We start from the raw sequence: 19032 nt of genomic DNA, 5'->3' as shown, positions 1-19032 counted from the left end.
GAACAGGCTCTTGGCAGTGGCTTACTGGACTCCTCGATGATTTCCACGGAATTTCCACTTCTCATTCTTCTTTGGGGCCTTGAATGTTTATAACAACATTCTCGTTTACTTACAAATACTGACTATGTTTTGCATTAGTTAATAAGTATTCAAAGCCTATTACACGGAGAAAATCTACTGGCGAACGTGGGAACCAGCACTAACTGTACCACCCTTCAGCCTCACGTGCCTTTTGCTAATCATCCCCCGAGTCCTGGTCAAGATCTTACTTTCTCTAGAGGCTCTGCCTAAACTGCACCTCCCCTGGATTGATTGGGTGCTCCTGCTATGAGCTCCCTGGCAACCCCATACTTCCTGCATCCTAGCACTTATCATACTGTTCTTCAATCTCTTGTTTAATGGTCTCTTTCCTCGATCAGACTGTCAGATCCTTAAAGATGGTAATAATATTAGTCTCCATGATGTGCCTGGGTCACTGAAGGCTTTTGGTGATGTTTGTTGAATGAATCTAGTTTCAGAGCCTGGGAAAGTAGAGACCAGAGGAGCATTGTTTATGGTGCTACCACCAAGGTACACCTAGCTAAGGAAGTTCATCCATCTGACTTTGGTAGAAGTTAATCCAGTCCAAACAGAACATAAATAGTAAGGGAATACAGTGAGCCAGAGTCAGGCTGACATAAAAATGAAGATTGTTAACGGTTTCATATTATGTTACCTTCGTGAAAATTAAGCTAGGTTTGGACAGGTGAAGGTCATGGTGGAAGGGGCTGGAAAAGCAGTCTAATGACAAGATGTTTATTCCAACATGACGTGCTAGTCCAATATCCAAAAGTGTGTTTATACTCTATATTCACTTTTGTCAGAGCACTTATAACCCTTTTCTCAGTTGGTTTACATGTATGTCTCCTTTTAAATCAGGCCCTTAGGTAGTCTAATGCCCTGCTTACTTAAACATGATTATTCTAACAACTAGGCAGGAATTGGCCTAAAGCAGAGGAACTTATGGGTGATATGTAAAAGCAGAGATGGGCTGCTGATTAAGGGGGATAAAATGTGACCTATGCAGGTAAGCCTTTCTTCTCATCTTCTCTGCTAGCAGGTCACGACGCCTGAAATTCCTGCTACAGAAGTCACTCTTTTGGTTAAAGGTACTATCTTTATTTTTTTTAATTTTAATTTTTAAAAATTTTATAAACTTTTACTTTATTCACTTATATACATACATGTATTTGAAATCATATATAAAACAATTAGAATTTTCTTTGAAGTTTATTTAATCGTAATCTTTGATTCTTAATCCTTGGTTCATACAAGGACTAGTTTTATGTATTTAGAAGGTGATTTCATTTTTTATATGTCATGTAAAAATCATCTGAAAAGTCATCCCCAAAACAAAAGCTTTGAGGAATGCTTATTTGCATGGACTTCTTTTTGGACAAGATTGTAATTCAGCTTCTTCATGAGGATCTGACAACGTCTTCTTGATCTCTGGTCACTTAAAAGGTACTGTCTTTAAATAGCCCTTGTTAATCCTGTAAGAATATGCTACTAGGTGATGGTAACACCCAACACAGTGGTACTCTTGGCTCTCGAATCTGATCTTTCCTTTTCCTAGGAATGTGAATGCTTAGTGAGGGACAGCACTGCTCAGCCTCTTCACACCTGGGCATGGTCACCATCAACAGACTCTAAGAGGAGAGGTGCGTCCAACTTCCAATCACTTCCTTGAAAATAAATCGTTTGCCTTGGGCTTTCTTCCTTCCTTCCTCCTGAGGACTAGAAGGGGGACATGGGAGAAACCATCTTTGACCTTTGTGGGCATGGCAGAGCCTCAGGACAGAAGGACGTGGGTCTCTGAGTAGACCTCAGAGTAACCTTGTCATTATCAACCTGTCTGCTGGTTTTACTGGAGGGAAATACATTAAATACTGTACTTTTTGTTTCTTCATTACAGCAGCTTACCTTACCCTAATTAAGATGATATTCATGAGGCTGGCATAGATTTGAAAACTAGCTCTCTCTCACCTGGAGAAAAAGATTAGCATCAAGATGTTGGTCACAAGAAACAAATAAGAAAGGGCTGGATCGGGGCACTCCTTAGGTGGAAGCAAACTCAGATGGGCTGCTGAAATGGGGGACTCTGTGTACCTGGCTAGGGAATAGGACAAAGTCTCTGACATCTAGACAGGCTTAAGAAGAAAAACCAATGAAAACACCACGTGTACTTCAAAATTTTGGGGACCAATCAGTTATACTAAGTCACAGAAAGTTGTTCAGAGAGGTAGAAATGGAAAAGAGGCAGATTAGCAGGGAAGCAAAAATTGATCAATGAGTAAAACAAAACAACAAAAAGAAGACGAGCCCCAAACAATTCAAGGCATGAAAGGCTAGGTGACCATGAATCATGAAACTGTGATGGTAAGAGCAAGTCAGAGCAAGCCGTGGGCTAGCAGAACAGGATACTGAAATTGTGGCAGTACAATGACGTGTACATGTCACTATACAAATTAAGATATACTGATGAATGGATGTTTGAAAAAAAAAAAGGAAGGTAGAGTTGAGGTTGGAGATGTAGAACATTACCCTCATAGCCCCATAGGGAAAGGGTAATGGCTAAAACTGCTGCTTAAAGAAACTGGCACACATTTGGTTCTATTACATTTTAAGCTTAAACACTACATATGTCAATATCCATCTGGATAAGAGTAGCCGCTGCTGGCATCTTTCGAATAATTATATTCAGCATTCTCTCTTTTCACCTTTAAGCTTGTATAGAAGTCTCTCCTTGATCTTCTTCATCTTTATTTTTCTGTTCAGCTTTTTCGAGAAGCCTGGGGCCTAGCAAACCAATAAGTAGACCTCCAATTGGGGCCGTGATGAGGATGGCCAAAAATGCCACTGTCAACACATCCATTCCATATCCTTCTAACTCTTTCTCTCCATGTGACCTTGCTGTGTCCAAAGCCACAGATCCTATTGCAGCCTATAAAAGGAAAAGTTGGCAGCATGAGAAGACAAGCACACAGAAAAAAGGTGAATTATTTTATCATTTGCAAAAACAAAATTTCTTTTTCTTATCTTCAACAGAAAGTTTGATAGTCTCTTTTTAAATGTACTGCAGTTGGTTTTTCTTTCTTTCTTTTCTTTTCTTTTTTTCTTTCTTTCTTTTTTTTTTTTTGGCCACACCCCCAGCACACGGAAGTTTGGAGACCAGGGATCAAACCTGAGCCATAGCCGTGGCAATGCTGGATCCTTAACCTACTGAGCCACCAGGGAACTCTTGCAGTTGGTTTTGATGATCTCTGAAAGCTCTCCCTGCTCTTTCATAGGAAAAGAATGATGGTTCACATGTCCCTATTTCCACAAGGTAAACTTACAAAAATATCAGGCAAATATATTTCAAAATACAAGGCAAACACAAACTTAGGATATTAATTAACTATAACATGATTTTATATACTAAATTCCCTTTGAGTAAAGATGAAAGTTACTAGTTATATCAATTTTTTAGTGTTAGGAATTTGGGATTAGGAAAGACCAAGATAAAAAAATGCAGTGATACTTACTGTAAGATGGTGAAGGTTTTCTTTCTTTGGGTTTTTTTTTTTGTGTGTGTGTGAAGTTTTAAATGAAAAGCTTAAGAATATTTACTGCTTTAGAGCCTAAACTGCTTTACAGCCTAATTATTAAACATCAAGAAACTTGAAAGTGGCAGGCATCTTCGAAATGTGAAGCTAATCTTGTTAGGTATGTGGTTCACTCTCTGCCTTAAGAGTTGGTGAAATGTTTTATTCAGAATCTATCTACTAGGAAGTATTATGAAAACTTATTTTCTTCTAGAGGGAAAATGCAATATATTTTTTTTGTCTTTTTTTTTTTTTTGCCATTTCTTGGGCCCCTCCCGCGGCATATGGAGGTTCCCAGGCTAGGGGTTGAATCGGAGCTGTAGCTGCCAGCCTATGCCAGAGCCACAGCAACGCAGGATACGAGCTGAGTCTGCAACCTACACCACAGCTCACGGCAACACCAGATCCTTAACCCACTGAGCAAGGGCAGGGATCGAACCCACAACCTCATGGTTCCTAGTTGGATTCGTTAACCACTGCGCCACGATGGGAACTCCGGAAAATGCAATATTATCAGCACAGATGGGAAAAAAGATATTAGTCAATCTAGTTATCCCCTTATTCTAGAATATAGCAATGCTGATCTCTAGGACAATGAAACAGAAAAGAAAAGATTGGTGTGGATGAGACACAAGAGCAAGATTATTAATTGGCCACAAATATCTGAATGCCCCCTTTTGCTTCTATAACAGAATCTCTGAGTTTTAGCTGATCACACTGCTGTCCAAATAGAGATTTCTTTTCCAGTCTTCTTCGCAACTAGTTGAAGCTATATGCCAATTGTAGCTTATTCTTTTTCCCCTTCCTATTAGATGAGAAATGGTGAAAAAGTGGACCCATGGACAGAAGGTGCATGCTGAGAACAGCAAACACCCTGCAAGCTCCGGAATGTCCACACTGGACTGTTGGTTACAGAGAAATAAAAATCTAGCTCATTTAGCTTCTGTGTTAGAGGGCTCTTTGTGACTGCAGATCACCTTTTCCCATAGCTAATTCAACATTTCATGAATTCTCAGCAAGAACTGCACTCACTACAATGTATTTTTCTCTTTAAGTTCTCCCTTGAGTGTATAAATGTGTATGTATTTGTATATTTTGGGGTTTGTATGCTTTCTGAGTTTTCATTTAAAATATATTTCTTGAAGTTCCCATTGTGGCATAGTGGAAACGAATCCGACTAATAACTATGAGGTTGTGGGTTCAATCCCTGGCCTCACTCAGTGGATTAAGGATCCAGCGTTGCTGTGAGGTGTGGTGTAGGTCACAGAGGTGGTTCAGATTTGGCATTTCTGTGGCTGTGGTGTAGGCCTTCAGCTGTAGCTCCGATTCAACCCCTAGCCTGGGAACCTCTATGCCATGGGTGAGGCCCTAAAGAGCAAAACAAACAAACAAATAAACAAAAAAACCCAAAAAACCCCAGCTCTCTATATTTATTTCTTATATATCATAGATAAAAAGTTTGAAAAACACTAATATGGAAAAAATATATACAAAAGTATTATTTCTTGTGCAGTGGCAAAAGAAGAAAAATAAAATTTTATACAATACTTGTTTCATGAATATGCAAGATTCAACAAATAATTTCTCCTTACTTTAAAATTTGGAGTTCCCTAGTGGCCTAATGGTTATGAATTCAGTGTTGTCACTTCTGTGGCTGGGGTTTGATCCCTGGCCCATAAACTTCTACATGCTGAGGGCAAGGCCAAGAAAAATTATTTTCATAGTGTGCAAGTGCCATCTTTCAAATTCTAACATTTGGAAACAAATCCTTCATACCAAAGCCACTAGAGTGATTCTTTTATTTATTTGTCATTCTATCTTTTAGGGCCGCAGCAGTGGCATGTGAAGGTTCCCAGGCTAGGGGTCAAATCAGAGCTTTAGCCGCCGGTCTATGCCACAGCCACAGTAATGTGGGATCTGAGCCTTGTCTGTGACCTACAGCTCATGGCAACGCCAGATCCTTAACCCACTGAGAGAGGCCAGGGATTGAACCCTCGTCCTCATGGATGCTAGTCGGGTTCATTAACCACAAAGGCCTGTAACACTGAGCCACGACGGGAAGTCCTAGAATGATTATTTTCATATTCACCTACTAAGGTTACCAGAAGTAGTGTGGAAGGTGGAGACACTGAGGGAGAAACTATTCCACTTACTGTCCTATATTAACCTCACAGCATTCTTAGCCAGTTCAGATGCTTTTGAAAGTCTGATGGAAAGAAAAGCTTCTCCTGAATAATGCTCAACTCCATAACCACACCAAACCTGGCATATGGTTACAGAGCATACACATCCTTCAAAGCTTCCTAAATTAAGACATCTGATTTTCACTTCATGAAACAGATTTTTTTCTTTCTTTCTTTCTTTCTTTTTTTTTGGCCACGCCTGCAGCATGTGGAAGTTCGCAGGCCAGCAATGGAACTCATGCCACAGCAGCGATCCAGGCTGCTGAAGTGACAACACCAGATCCTTAACCCACTGAGCCACAAGAGAACTCCTGAAACAGATATTTAATAACTGCAAAATAACCAAGGATGAAACAGTTAAATCTCATTTGCTATAATTAGTCAGAGAATATACAATGCAAACAGGGATATATAACATTTACAACAAATGATAATCTATACAGTTCTAATTTAATTAACAACTATAGGTAGCTACCAAATACCCAGTCACTCCACTCAAGCATTTACCTGTTGGTGCCTCGTTCAGTAGAGTGCATACATTTTGGGTCATGGGATTGAGACCTTTGGCAGGTGGTTCAATTGGACTGAAAAATTTAATGTCAACTAATAATCTAGGAAATAAAGCATTTTCTGAGTTGTTTCTCATTAATCTTTCTCCATTATACAGAAAGACTGTGGTAGAGCATAACTGATCATCAATTACATTGACACTGAAGTATTTCCAAATACTAAGATGGGCTATGCTATTTCTTTTTCACACTCTTCTTAGAAGATACCGAAATGAAAAGAGTTTAATAACTATCTCTGGGTGATTTAGAGAGCTCTGACTGGTGAAACTCTTTCCAAACTCTTTCTTCCTGCTTCTACTGCTTTCTAGTAGCATGGGTATTTACTGGATATTCAGTTGTACTCTAGCAATCGAAAGAAATTTAAACAGGCAGTCATATTTAAGGACTCACTACACCAAAAATAAAACTGTTAAAGAAGAGATGAGCATAAATTCTTTCCATAAATCAAACTTTAATTACTTATTTTCACCAAATTTGAACAAGGCCTCTTATTCAAAATTTCAAAGTGTCATACAGAAATAGGAGTTAAAGAATCCATCATTACCTGTACTGTGGCCTTTGGAAGCCATGCAAAAGAAATAAATATCTTTTCCTTAATGTTAAAACCAGCAAAGCACACCATCAAATATGTGGTCAAAATTCGTATCAATACTGCAATGCCCAGGGTGGCAACACAAAGGCCTGTAAGACATATTCGATTTTTAGACATAAGGAAATACTGAGGGAAAAACTGAATCTCATGGTTATTACTTCAAAATTCTCTCAACAGATATTAAAAACATTAAAAAATTTAAAAGACAAAAATGGCTAGGCATAATTTATCAAAACATCAATATTAAGGATCAATAAGGCCATTCGTTTAAAAGAAGATATTTCCCCCAGATTTGTTTTATTTTTTAGTAAAAGGCAAAAGATTTATTTGATCTGAAGAGAAACCAGATTACTACTCTAAATTAAAAACAGAAATTAATTAAACAATTTGAATTTCTACAAAGGAAATGTGAATGTCTTTTTATGCTTTCTTCCATGTGTTTATTTAAGAAGAATTTATTAATGACAGGTTATGCATGGCAGGATTTGGACTAGACACTAATATAAAGAATGTATAGTGTGCAGATTTGCCTCTTCATAGACAGAGGAAGACAGCAACATAAACAACTAGTTAATATACTATGAGGTCAGTGCAGTATAAAACACTGGTAAGAGAGCATAAAAGAAGAAAAAAATTAATATTTTCATCAACATGGTTGAGAATTCATTACAGAGTACAGAATCAGAAGTAAGAGCCAAAATATTTATGAGCCAATCAGAACAGAGCTGGCTGAGCACTGACCAATCAAAATAGACACTGGCACTACACATCTGTTTCATCATACTGATGTGTACACTCACAGCCCCTCAGTCCTGGTTGTCATATACATCAACTTCATTCAGTCAGCATTTAGAATCCTTTGCTGATAAAGGTAAATTTATTTTGATGTACAAAATAAAGGATTGTGGCTTGGCCTCTCCAGGCTACTGGACCTGAAAAAGGCATAGCTAAAGTGACTCGGGATCCGAACCGAATCTGCAGCCTACACCACAGCTCATGGCAATGCTAGATCCTTAACCCACTGAGCAAGGCCAGGGATAGAATCCTCATGGATTCTAGTCCGGTTCCTTACCACTGAGCCACAATGGGAACTACAGGATACACAGATTTATAGATAAAGATTTTGGAATTATATAGTTTATAATCAAAGTCCCTGAATGTAGATGAGCTCAGGAAAGTGAAGAAGAGCGAGAAGCATAGAAAGCTTTGGAAAGAACTGGGAGGAGGAGACGCATTTACGCCATATGTAGCATAAAGACTCAAAAGACACTGGAAAATAGGAAGTTTCACACCTCAATGTTTAAGTGATTTTTTTTTCTTTTTCGGGTCACACCTGTGGCATAAGGAGTTCCCAAGCTAGAGGTTAAATTGGAGGTGCAGCCACAGGCCTATGCCACAGCCATGGCAACACTGGATCCAAGCCTCAAATGTGACCTATACCACAGCTTGAGGTGACAGCAGATCCTTAATCCACTGAGCAAGGCCAGGGATCCAATGCACATCCTCACAGAGACAATATCAGGTTCTCAACTCTCTGAACCATAGTGGGAACTCCTGAAAGTGTTTTTAAAGAGGCTAAAAGCATCAAATGCCACTGAGATATTAAGGAAAAAAGAAAGACTGATAAGTGTTCAGTGAATTCAGTAATACAACCTTGGTAAGAGCAGGGTTGCTTGTGTGATGGGGCGAAGCTGAACTGAAATACTGAGGAAGGGAGAGAGCATTGAAACAAAAAAGGGGAATATAGGTACTGTTTTAGAAAAGACTGAATAGAGGAATAGAGAGACAGAGTGGTAGGCGAGGGGGAAATGAAATAGAAAAAGGATGTGTGTGTGTGTGTAAATTTTGATCACGAAAAATACACATGAAATTTTTACCAGTTAATTCATTTTTAAATGTGCAGTGCAGTAAGCACACAGTTAAGCACTGATATTTTCTGCAACAAATATCCAGAACATTTTCATCTTGTAAAACTGACACTCTGTACCCATTAGACAACAAATCCCCACATGCCCTTTTCCCAATTCCCTGGCAACCACCATTCTACTTTCTGTTGCTATGAATTTGATTACTCTGGTTACATCATATAAGTACAATCATACAGTATTTTTCTTTTTGTGACTGTTATTTTTTCTTAGTGTAATGTCTTAGGTTCATCCATGAAATAGCATGTATCAGAATGGAAGGATATTATCTTAAGATAGGTGAGATTAAAGTCTGTTTAACTTCCAAGGAGGAGAAAACTGTGATAAGGATGTTTGAAGGTGCATGAGAAAAAGGGAAGAATCTATGTGTGTGATCCAGGAGGAGGTAGCAGGGGATGGAGCCCCTAGTAAGGATGGAAGACTACTGTGATGCAAGGAAAGGAGGAAATAATGAGTGTATGTGTGTAAAATAATTTTTAAGTGAAATGCTATGAATTAAGAGAGTTTTAAAAAAATTTTTATTATAGTGGATTTATAATGTTCTTTCAATTTCTGCTATACACATTCTTTCAATGTGACCCAGTGATACACACACACACACACACACACATTCTTTTCCTCATATTATCTCCCATCATATTCCATCACAAGTGATTAGAAGTAGTTCCCTGTGCTAGACAGCAGGACCTTATTGCTTAAAGAGAGTTTTAACATGATGGCTTTCAAATGTTTGAACAAATAAAAGAATGAATGCATAAACATTTCTATTCCAGGGGCACATATTACAAGAGTCACTATTGAAAATTCTGGCCTTTGATTAGGATAAGACTAGATGGAGCTCCCTTGTGGTTCAGTGGGTTAAGGATCTGGCATTGTCACTGCAGTATCTTGGGTTGATGCTGTGGTATGGGGTTTGATCCCTGGTTCTGGAACTTCATCTATATGTTGCAGGTACAGCCAAGAAAGGATAAGGCTAGATGAACAGTCTCATCCTTGGGAAAAAAAGTTTTAAGGCCTGCATTTTCTTCTTTCATTGCTGCAGTGAAAATACCAGATCCTTAACCTACTGGAACATGAGAGACACCGTAGGCTTGCATTTTCTTGATGGTAGTCAGCAGTGCTACTTTTCTTTATAAGGAACCGTATTAAAGGTATAAAATTTACTGTCTTAGATTGATATTTATTATATAATTGTGACAGTGGGAACTACTAAGTATATTTCAACTGAATTTAAAGAGTTGATTTTAGCAAAAGTGTAACTTTGAAATTCTTACCTACAGTTTCTGGTCTGAGAGATGCAATGGAAACCTCCGCTCCAATCAGTCCAAAAAGAAGGGGCTGAAAAATGCTCCAGGCAACTGCTATAATTTTTTCAACATCTACCTAAAAGAAGTGCACACATACACACACACACACAAAACACACAGATTTTTACTATATGAATTTAGAAGTTCTAAGAGTTTTACTAATTTGAAATTTGAATGAATTTGACCTGAGATAGACTACATCTCTGTGGCACCTATAAATAAGAATTTAGCTAGCATGGAGCAAAAAATTACACAAAGATATTTCTAACACAGTTAAGGTATGAGGTGTTTTAGTATTGGTTTGAAAATAAATGTTAATTATAAAGAATCTTACCAAGTAATCTCAGGCGTACTTCAGCTTCTGAATACACAATCTATGCATATATATTATAACTAGTATATTATTTCATAGTTTAAATTTTTGTTAATTTTCATCCAACAATATGATTTAAAGAACTTACGTTAGTGCATATATTTAGATATGCTCCTCATAATTGCTGCACAGTAATCTGTGGAATAATACCAGATGGAAGTACCATACTTTATGCAATAATTTCTTTATTGATAGGCTTTTGTTTCCAATTTTATTTTATCTTTATAAAAATACTGTTTATGGTTATCTCAAATCATGCACAAAAATAAAATCCAGGTACAACAAAGTACTGTGACAGTTGTTAATTTATTGCCTCTTTGCTCAAAATCCTCCTTTCTTTGATGCCCTGCAGAAAATGGAGCTGGGCCCTTTAAATATTTCTCCATTGCCAGCTTGCACTATATTAAATTTTGTCAGCAGAAGAGGCTGAAAGATATTTCAAGAAAAGTCACTCTTCCTGATTTCTGTGGCTTCTCGCAACAGGGTCCTTCAACATTAGGCTCCTGCAATCCAGGTGGTTTCACTAGTACCAGGCTCCTACAGTACCCATGGTGGCCAGCAGCTCCCCCCATGCCCTCTCCTGGGGTGATTTCATAACCAATTCCCTTGGGCAGTACACCTCCCTATGTACCCTAGAACCCTAGGGGGTGGATGTCCTACAAGTTTGGAGAGTAGATATCCAGCAAATTCTGTAGACAGGGTGCCACAGTGATTTCTCTGTCACCCAATGAACCAAGGATCTAACAAGGTCTAAATATTCTCGGTCCAGGGGGACGGGACTAGTGAGGTGGGGAAGGGAGGTGGAAGGATATGCTTTGTCTCAGCCCTAGGGATTTAGAGCTGCTATTCCTATACTATTTAGGGGTCTCTTTACATCTTACAAGCCAGTCCCTTGTTGCCTGATCCCCAGGATGGTTAATAATAAATTTCCTACTACAGATACTATGTTACTATGTAATGTCTATCTCTACAGGGATTCACATAATTGAGTATGATTATATACCTAATCTCAAGATTTATAATCTTCACATGCTTCCATATGGCATTATATTAAGCTTAATTATTTTGAGCAGTTGTCTCAATGTTTTCCAGAATGATATATCTGCATTTAGTTTAGGTCACATGCACTCAGTTTCTTCATTAAACAGAATAACATATGATCCTGTCAAGTTCAAATCCACAAAAATGCACCTTGAAATTAAAAAAATTAAATGGGAGTTCCCATTGTGGCTCAGAGGATTAAGAATCCGACTAACATCCATGAGGATTCAGGTTTGATCCCTGGCCTTGCTCAGTGGGTTAGGGATCCAGTATTGCCATGAGCTGCGGTGTAGGTTGCACGTGTGTAGGTTGCAGGGGAGGCTCGGATCTGGCTTTGCCATGCCTGTGGTGTTGGCCAGCAGCTGTGGCTCCAATTTGACCCCTGGCCTGGGAGCTTCCATATGCCACAGGTGCAGCGCTAAAAAGAAAAAAATAATAAAATTATTTAATGAAGGAAAATCAGCTAGCTTCCATCATACATTTTAAGAAAATGAGTAATCTTTTTTTTTGGTCGTGTATATGGCATGTGAAAGTTCCTAGGTCAGAAATCAAATCTGCACCATAGCAGCGACCCAAGCCACTACAGTGCAACGCCAGATCCTTAACCTCTGTGCCACAGAGAACTCCAAGAAAACGAATAATCTTAATGATCGTGAAAATTGCTAAGAAAAGCCAAAACAATCTTATAAAAATGGGCACATTGAACAAATTAGGCAGTAAGCATATGAAAAGATGACTAGCTTTATTAAAAAAGAAATGAGATCAGATCATCAATGAGATACATTTTTCACCCATCAGGTCAGCAAAATAGCTAAAGACTGAAAGTGTTAGCTAATTTTCTCCGGAAAAGCAGATCCTGGAGTTCCCGTCATGGCTCAGCGAAAACAAATCTGGTCAGCATCCATGAGGATGCAGATTCGATCCCTGGCCTTGCTCAGTAGGTTAAGGATCCGGCATTGCCGTGAGCTGTGGTGTAGGTTGCAGACATGGCTCTGATGGATCCTGAGCTGCTATGGCTATGGCGTAGGCCAGCAGCTACAGTTCTGATTTGACCTCTAGCCTGGGAACTTCCATATGACATGGGTGTGGCCCTAAAAATCCCCCCCCCCCAAAAAAAGGCAGATCCTCACACACTGTTGGTGAGAATATTTATTGGTACAGCCTTTTAAAAGGGCAAATTGACATTATCAAAAATATTGTGCACTTTCATAGAGCAATCCTATTTCCAGAAATGTATCCTATACATAACCTCAATAATATGCTATACTTTGTTAACTTTTTTCACATTTTAATGTTTCAGAAATTAGGACATTATGTCACAGTTTAATTGGCAGCATTCTTTTTCTTTTTTGGTGGCATGTAAAATAATGATGCTTCTTAGACTGGGTAGTATCTTAGAGTTTATGGATTATAGTATAAGAAAGGGCATTTTACTGAAGCATTTTCTGTCTTAGCTGAAAACTAGAAACAATCCAATGTCTGTTAGTAGGAGACTGATTAAACAGTAGAGCAACAGCTATACCATGGATGCTCTACAGCCCTTACAAAGAATAAGGAAGGCAGCATGGAAATAGGACCATGATATATTTTAAGACGTTAAGTTATAGATTGGAATGTGGGGGGGTAAGGATGTAGGTGTGTGCACTTGGACATACATTTACACATGCATAGAAAATCGTTTTTTGTTTTTTGGGGTTTTTTTTGTTGTTGTTGTTGTTTTTGTCTTTTGTCTTTTTAGGGCCACACCATATGGAAGTTCCCAGGCTAGGGGTCCAATCGGAGCTACAGCTGCCGGCCTGTGCCATAGCCACAGCAACACCGGATCCAAGCCACACCTTCGACCTACACCACAGCTCACGGCAACGCTGGATCCTTAACCCACTGAGCAAGGCCAGGGATCAAACCCGCAAGTTTATGGTTCCTAGTCGGATTTGTTTCTGCTGCACCACAACGGGAACTCCAGAAAATCGTTTTTAATGATTCATTAATTTCATTAATTTGATGTTAGGAAATTTTCTGGAAAGAAAACATGAATCTGGTCAGAAAGTAATCACAAGCAGAGGAACGTAAAATGAATTCACCTTTGTGCTGGCCCATCCCTTGCCCGCGAGGAAAGCCATGACCAATGTGCAGAGTCCTCCAGACCCAGGAAAACCAAAATACGTGCTGCTGAACACAGCCAGCACTGCCAGCCCCAGGACCAGGTACGCTCTCTTCCATACGAGCTTGTCCTTGAGGAGAAAAGGGGCTGGTTAGTGCAATTATTTCAGACAACTGATTTCTATTTATTGATTTTTCCATATTCAGGACTTAGTAGGAAATAAAAATGTCCCTTGTCTGTGCACATGAATGCATGATATAACATTTACTTTCTTTTCATTAGTAAAAATAGAATTAGCCCACGTACAAATGTAGGTTCCTCTCCAGGGATGCCAGTTATTTTTCTCTGTAGTTATCAAAGCAGAATTTTACAGCGCTAAATGGAAGAGCAGGAAGAAGCATATGGGCTTTGGAGTCAGACAGACCAGGGTTAAAATTCTCTCTTTTACACCATGGGCGTGTGCAGTTGGCCACATTACTTCCAAGCTTCCGTTCCTTCTTCCTGAAAGCAGTTACATCACAGGGATTCTGTCAAGGCTAAAAATATATCTCTACTATTTTGAGGCACTTTCTGTTCACTCTTTAATGTGGTGCTCTCCTGGTTTTTCTTTCTAAATCCTTGAGTACCAAGAAGCTTTAATAGCCTCTAGACTGACAGTAGTTTTTTGTTATTGATGATTTTTGAAGTCTAAGAAATGTGGACTTTTTTATTTTACTTTTCCCTGTTCAGCCTTTTAAACTTCTTGATCACTTTAGAAGGAAGGCAGGGCTTAAGAAATCTTGGCTTGGAGGCACGCAGGCTCTGGCCTGGGTTACCTGAGTTCATTCCCAGTTGCACTGCTTTCCAGCTATATGACCTTGTTTAACTCACTTCTGCCCAAGCCTCATTTTCCTCATCAGTAAAATGGTCATATTAATAGTATGCTCTTCAAGTGCTATGGTGTGGGTTGCACTAGATCAGCACTTTCCAACAGAACATTCCGTGACGACGGAAATTTCTGTATTGGCACTGACTATGGAAATGTCCTATATCGGCAATGGCCACAGGCAGCTAGTGGCTGCTATACTGAATGAGAGTACTTTATTGTACTTCCAACATACTTTATACACAGTAAGCACTAATATGTAAGCTACTATTTTTCTCTTTCTTTTGCTGTTTAATTAGAAAATTTTATAATTTTCTTTTATGCATCTATAAAATCTTTTACAGACAATCTCACGTGGAGCTTTTTGGAGCACATTAAAATTCAAACCAACATACATTCTGATAATGTTAGTTCTACTTTAATTTCTTTCTGTGTGTGTGTGTGTGTGTGTGTGTCATTTTGCCTTTTCTAGGGCCGTACCTGCGGCATATGGAGGTTCCCAGGTTAGGGGTCTAATCCGAGCTGTAGTCGCTGGGCTATGCCAGAGCCACAGCAACTTGGGATCCGAGCTGCATCTTTGACCTTCCCCACAGCTCATGGCAATGCCAGATCCTTAACCCACTGAGCGAGGCCAGGGATGGAACCTGCAACCTCATGGTTCCTAGTCTGATTCGTTAACTACTGAGCCATGATGGGAAATCCTACTTTAGTTAATTTCTAACTACATTCAAAATGCTCTGAAATCTCAAAATAATGCCAGTTCTCACAGGAAAAAAGGACTTTCATGTGATAATTCTGAGAGACTTAAGTGGGTAAAGGAAGTGGGTATAGTGAAAAACTTTGATATCTTTGGTGAGAAATATTGGACTACATTACAATGAGATGTTAAGGTCTATCTATTTGACAGTATTAGAATCTAAGGTATTTTGATACTGTAGAAGAATTTAAGGTATTTGGATACTTAAAAAGGTGGGGGGCCCAAAAGCCATTTTATATTCTGATTTAGTTGAGTACTAATAATAAAAACAAATAAAATTTTAAAAGACACGTATTAGTTTAGAATTGATATTATCTGTTTTACAGTGAAATTTGAAGTATACAGAATACAGAGAAAAAAAATTCCAGGACTGCATTAAAATCTTATATATCCAGCCCTTTTCATAAACCTCATGGACAGTACCAATATTGCAATTAGCAGTGTTAAATTGGGGGCCCATTCTTCTAAATCACATACTTCACATCAGCTTTCAGGGGTGTTCTAGAATGCTTCTCCAATGACAATTTTTTTTTTTTTCATTTTTGGCCACCCCACGGCATATAAAGTTCCCAGGCCAGGGACCATATTCAAGCCATAGTTTCAACCTAAGCCACAGCTGTGGCAAGGCTGGATCCGAAACCCACTGTGCTGGGTTAGGGATTGAACCTGCGACCCAGCACTCCCAAGATGCCTCCTATCCCACTGTGACACAGTGGAAACTCCTCCAATGACATTTTAGAGCATGACTTTTCCACAGATTATTTATTTTACCTGGTCACTGCTTGGAAAATGCTGAATAAAAAATCCAAGAAGGAATCCAGCTGCCATCCCAATTACAACCTCCAAAACTCCCTTGAGGACATTAAAAACTGTGGAACCTTAAAAATACATAAGAAGAAAAACTTCAGACAGAATTCTAAATCCATAAATACACAGCCTTTAATCAACAACATAAAGCGTCTGATTTACATAGAAGGAAAAGCTCATAGGTATTTCCTGCTCTCCACATTCTTAAATATATGTGAGTTAGAATGCCTCACATATAAAATGGGCTTATATTAAGAAAGATATGTATATTGTATCTGTATATTGGAGATAAATTTCAAAACTAGCATAAGCTATGATTTGTGTATCTTTTCCTTGTTTACTTCAGTATGTATCTACTTTATTACTTACTAAAAAATATGAAAGATTGGCACAACACTGTAAATCAATTATAATAATAAAATTTCATTATTGTAGAAAAAAAGAAAATATGAAAGATAAAATTCATGAATCAGAGCTAATTTGTTCTAATACATTATATGCATAGGCTAGGTAAATAGATCTAATATTCAAATTACCATTTAAGAGCTTGATTTTTTTTGTCTTTTTTTGTCTTTTTGCCATTTCTTGGGCCGCTCCTGTGGCATATGGAGGTTCCCAGGTTAGGGCTCAAATCGGAGCTGTAGCCACAGGCCTATGCCAGAGCCACAGCAATGAGGGATCTGAGCCGCGTCTGCGACCTACACCACAGCTCACGGCAACGCTGGATCCTTAACCCACTGAGCAAGGCCAGGGATTGAACCCGCAACTTCATGGTTCCTAGTCGAATTCGTTAACCACTGCACCACAACGGGAACTGCAAGAGCTTGATTTTTTAATAATAAATGCACATTTATCTTAGTACCTCTAAATATGTCTAGAATGTAGTAACTTAAGAATTCGGTAATTAAAGTCAAGAATCTTTTCTGACTACAATGAAGGTAGGGGACTTACCCCTTCTCAATGTTATTTCTAAGAGTAAATCTGAAAACAAATTTTTTTTTTAAATTTTCTTTAAAGTATTGTTGATTTACACTATTGTGCCAATTTCTGTAATACAGCAAATTAACTCAGTTACATACACACACACATATATACACATTCTTTTTTTAAAATGTCATTTTCCATCATAATCTATCCCAGGAGATTGGATATAGTTCCCTGTGCTATATCCTATAATAAGTAGGACTTTATTGTCTATTCATTATAAATGTAATAGTTTGCTTCTATTAATCCCAAACTCTTCGTCTATGCCCCTCCCCTCCCCCCTCCCTGAAAACAAATTATTTTTGAAATTGCTCTTGGAATAATCTTTATTTGTTGCTTAGCTTCTTTGAAATGTAATATAGAGGTAAGTAAACTATTCCCCCATGCTGCCCCATCATAGCAAACAGAATTTAAGAAACTTTAATTTCAAAAAATCTTTGTTAGCACTTTGTGCAGAAAATTATACTGAAATTGTCCAACATAAAAAAACCTTTGCTCACACGCTGGTCTAAGAAACTATTACTAACGACTCATGTTGTTTCTTGTTACTGTAGTTTTAGGTACAGAATTTGCCACTCCAAAGTATGCCACTTTGGCATAAGGATTATTTTGAGCTGAAGGCAACTGGGAAAAAAACAGATAAAGATAAGCTCTCTGCCTTCTCCCTATTTGCCTTTGAGAGCAGGACCTAAATATCAGGAAGGACAGAAGTCAACCACTGAGACGGAGTGGAACCCTAATCAGCCCAGGGACGGCATCAGAAGAATGTACATAACCACCTTCTAAAACCAGCTCTACCTTATCTAACAGTAGTTTGCTCATATATTTGCCTCTCCACAATTTGTTGCCTCTAAAAGCTCAAAGTCCTTTTCTTTTGTCCAGCACTGCTCTGTAAAAGTATTGTTCTTTGCTAAAATGCTACATATAAGCCCCAATTCTAACCACCCCTCTGAGTTACTCATCACGAGTACTCCTGTGTATAAATGTGCGCACATGCTAATAAACCTTTTCTCTTGTTAATTTGTCTGGTCAGCCTGATTTACAGGAACCCAGTCAATGAACCTGAGAAGGGTAGAGGGGAAACAATTTTTTCCTCCCCTAGGTTTTAGTCATCTCTTATTTAAAAAAATAATCACCTCTGTAGTAATTTTGCTTAGCTAGGAGAGCTCTCTGTTAGGTAATGGTGTGAGGGTCAAAAGCATCTAGCTGTGGTAGCGGCCTATGTCTCGAGAAAATAATTTTTATAAATGTGCAGGAGTTCCCGTCGTGGCGCAGCGGAAACAAATCTGACTAGGAACCATGAAGTTGCAGGTTTGATCCTTAGCCTTGCTCAGTGGGTTAAGGATCCAGCGTTGCTGTGAGCTGTGGTGTAGGTCACATATGTGGCTTGGATCTGGAGTTGCTGTGGCTGTGGTGTAGGCCTGCAGCTATAGCTCTGATTAGGCCTCTAGCCTGGGAACCTCCATATGCCACAGGTGCGGCCCTAAAAAAACAAGAGACCAACAATAACAACAATAAAATGTGTAAAAAGGAGCTAATTAGTTTCAGTCTCTGACATAGTAAAATTGTTTTAAAAAAAAAAAAAGATTTCTTGGGCCCTACTTCTGAACTTCCTGATTCAATAAATCTAACAGGGCTTGGAATCTATATTTATTTTCTTTACTGGCAACCTGAGCTGCTGCATTGACAATGCCTGATCCTTAACCTGCTGTGCCACATGGGAACTCACTAGGGAATCTACATTTTAAAGAGATACCTGGGAGTTCCTGGTAACCAACCTGACTAGCATCCAGGTTACTAGCATCAGTCTCAGTCTGTGGGTTAAGCATCTGGCGTTGCCTCAAGCTATGGTGTAGGTGGCAGATGTGGCTTGGATCTGGCATTGCTGTGGCTGTGGTGTTG

The 19032-nt window shown here is 38.8% G+C and overlaps 1 protein-coding gene across 2 annotated transcripts in view; it reads right to left on the bottom strand.

Moving 5' to 3' along the window:
• Positions 1-2563: 2563 nt before the first annotated feature.
• SLC9B2 (solute carrier family 9 member B2) overlaps positions 2564-19032 on the bottom strand; it is a 37846-nt gene continuing 21377 nt past the window's right edge. For both annotated transcript variants that reach the window (XM_047798794.1, XM_047798795.1), the window contains exons 8-12: positions 16111-16217; positions 13698-13847; positions 10170-10278; positions 6923-7059; positions 2564-2983 (exon numbers count right to left, since the gene is read on the bottom strand). In XM_047798794.1, the coding sequence (XP_047654750.1) occupies positions 2762-2983; positions 6923-7059; positions 10170-10278; positions 13698-13847; positions 16111-16217 (725 nt within the window). In that variant the 3' untranslated portion in view covers positions 2564-2761. The remainder of the gene's footprint in view (positions 2984-6922; positions 7060-10169; positions 10279-13697; positions 13848-16110; positions 16218-19032) is intronic.

The sequence above is a fragment of the Phacochoerus africanus genome, chromosome 10 (assembly GCF_016906955.1).
Source record: "Phacochoerus africanus isolate WHEZ1 chromosome 10, ROS_Pafr_v1, whole genome shotgun sequence".
Taxonomy (NCBI): domain Eukaryota; kingdom Metazoa; phylum Chordata; class Mammalia; order Artiodactyla; family Suidae; genus Phacochoerus; species Phacochoerus africanus.
The sequence above is the reverse complement of the archived record's forward strand: the minus strand, read 5'-3'. Positions and strand labels throughout refer to the sequence as shown.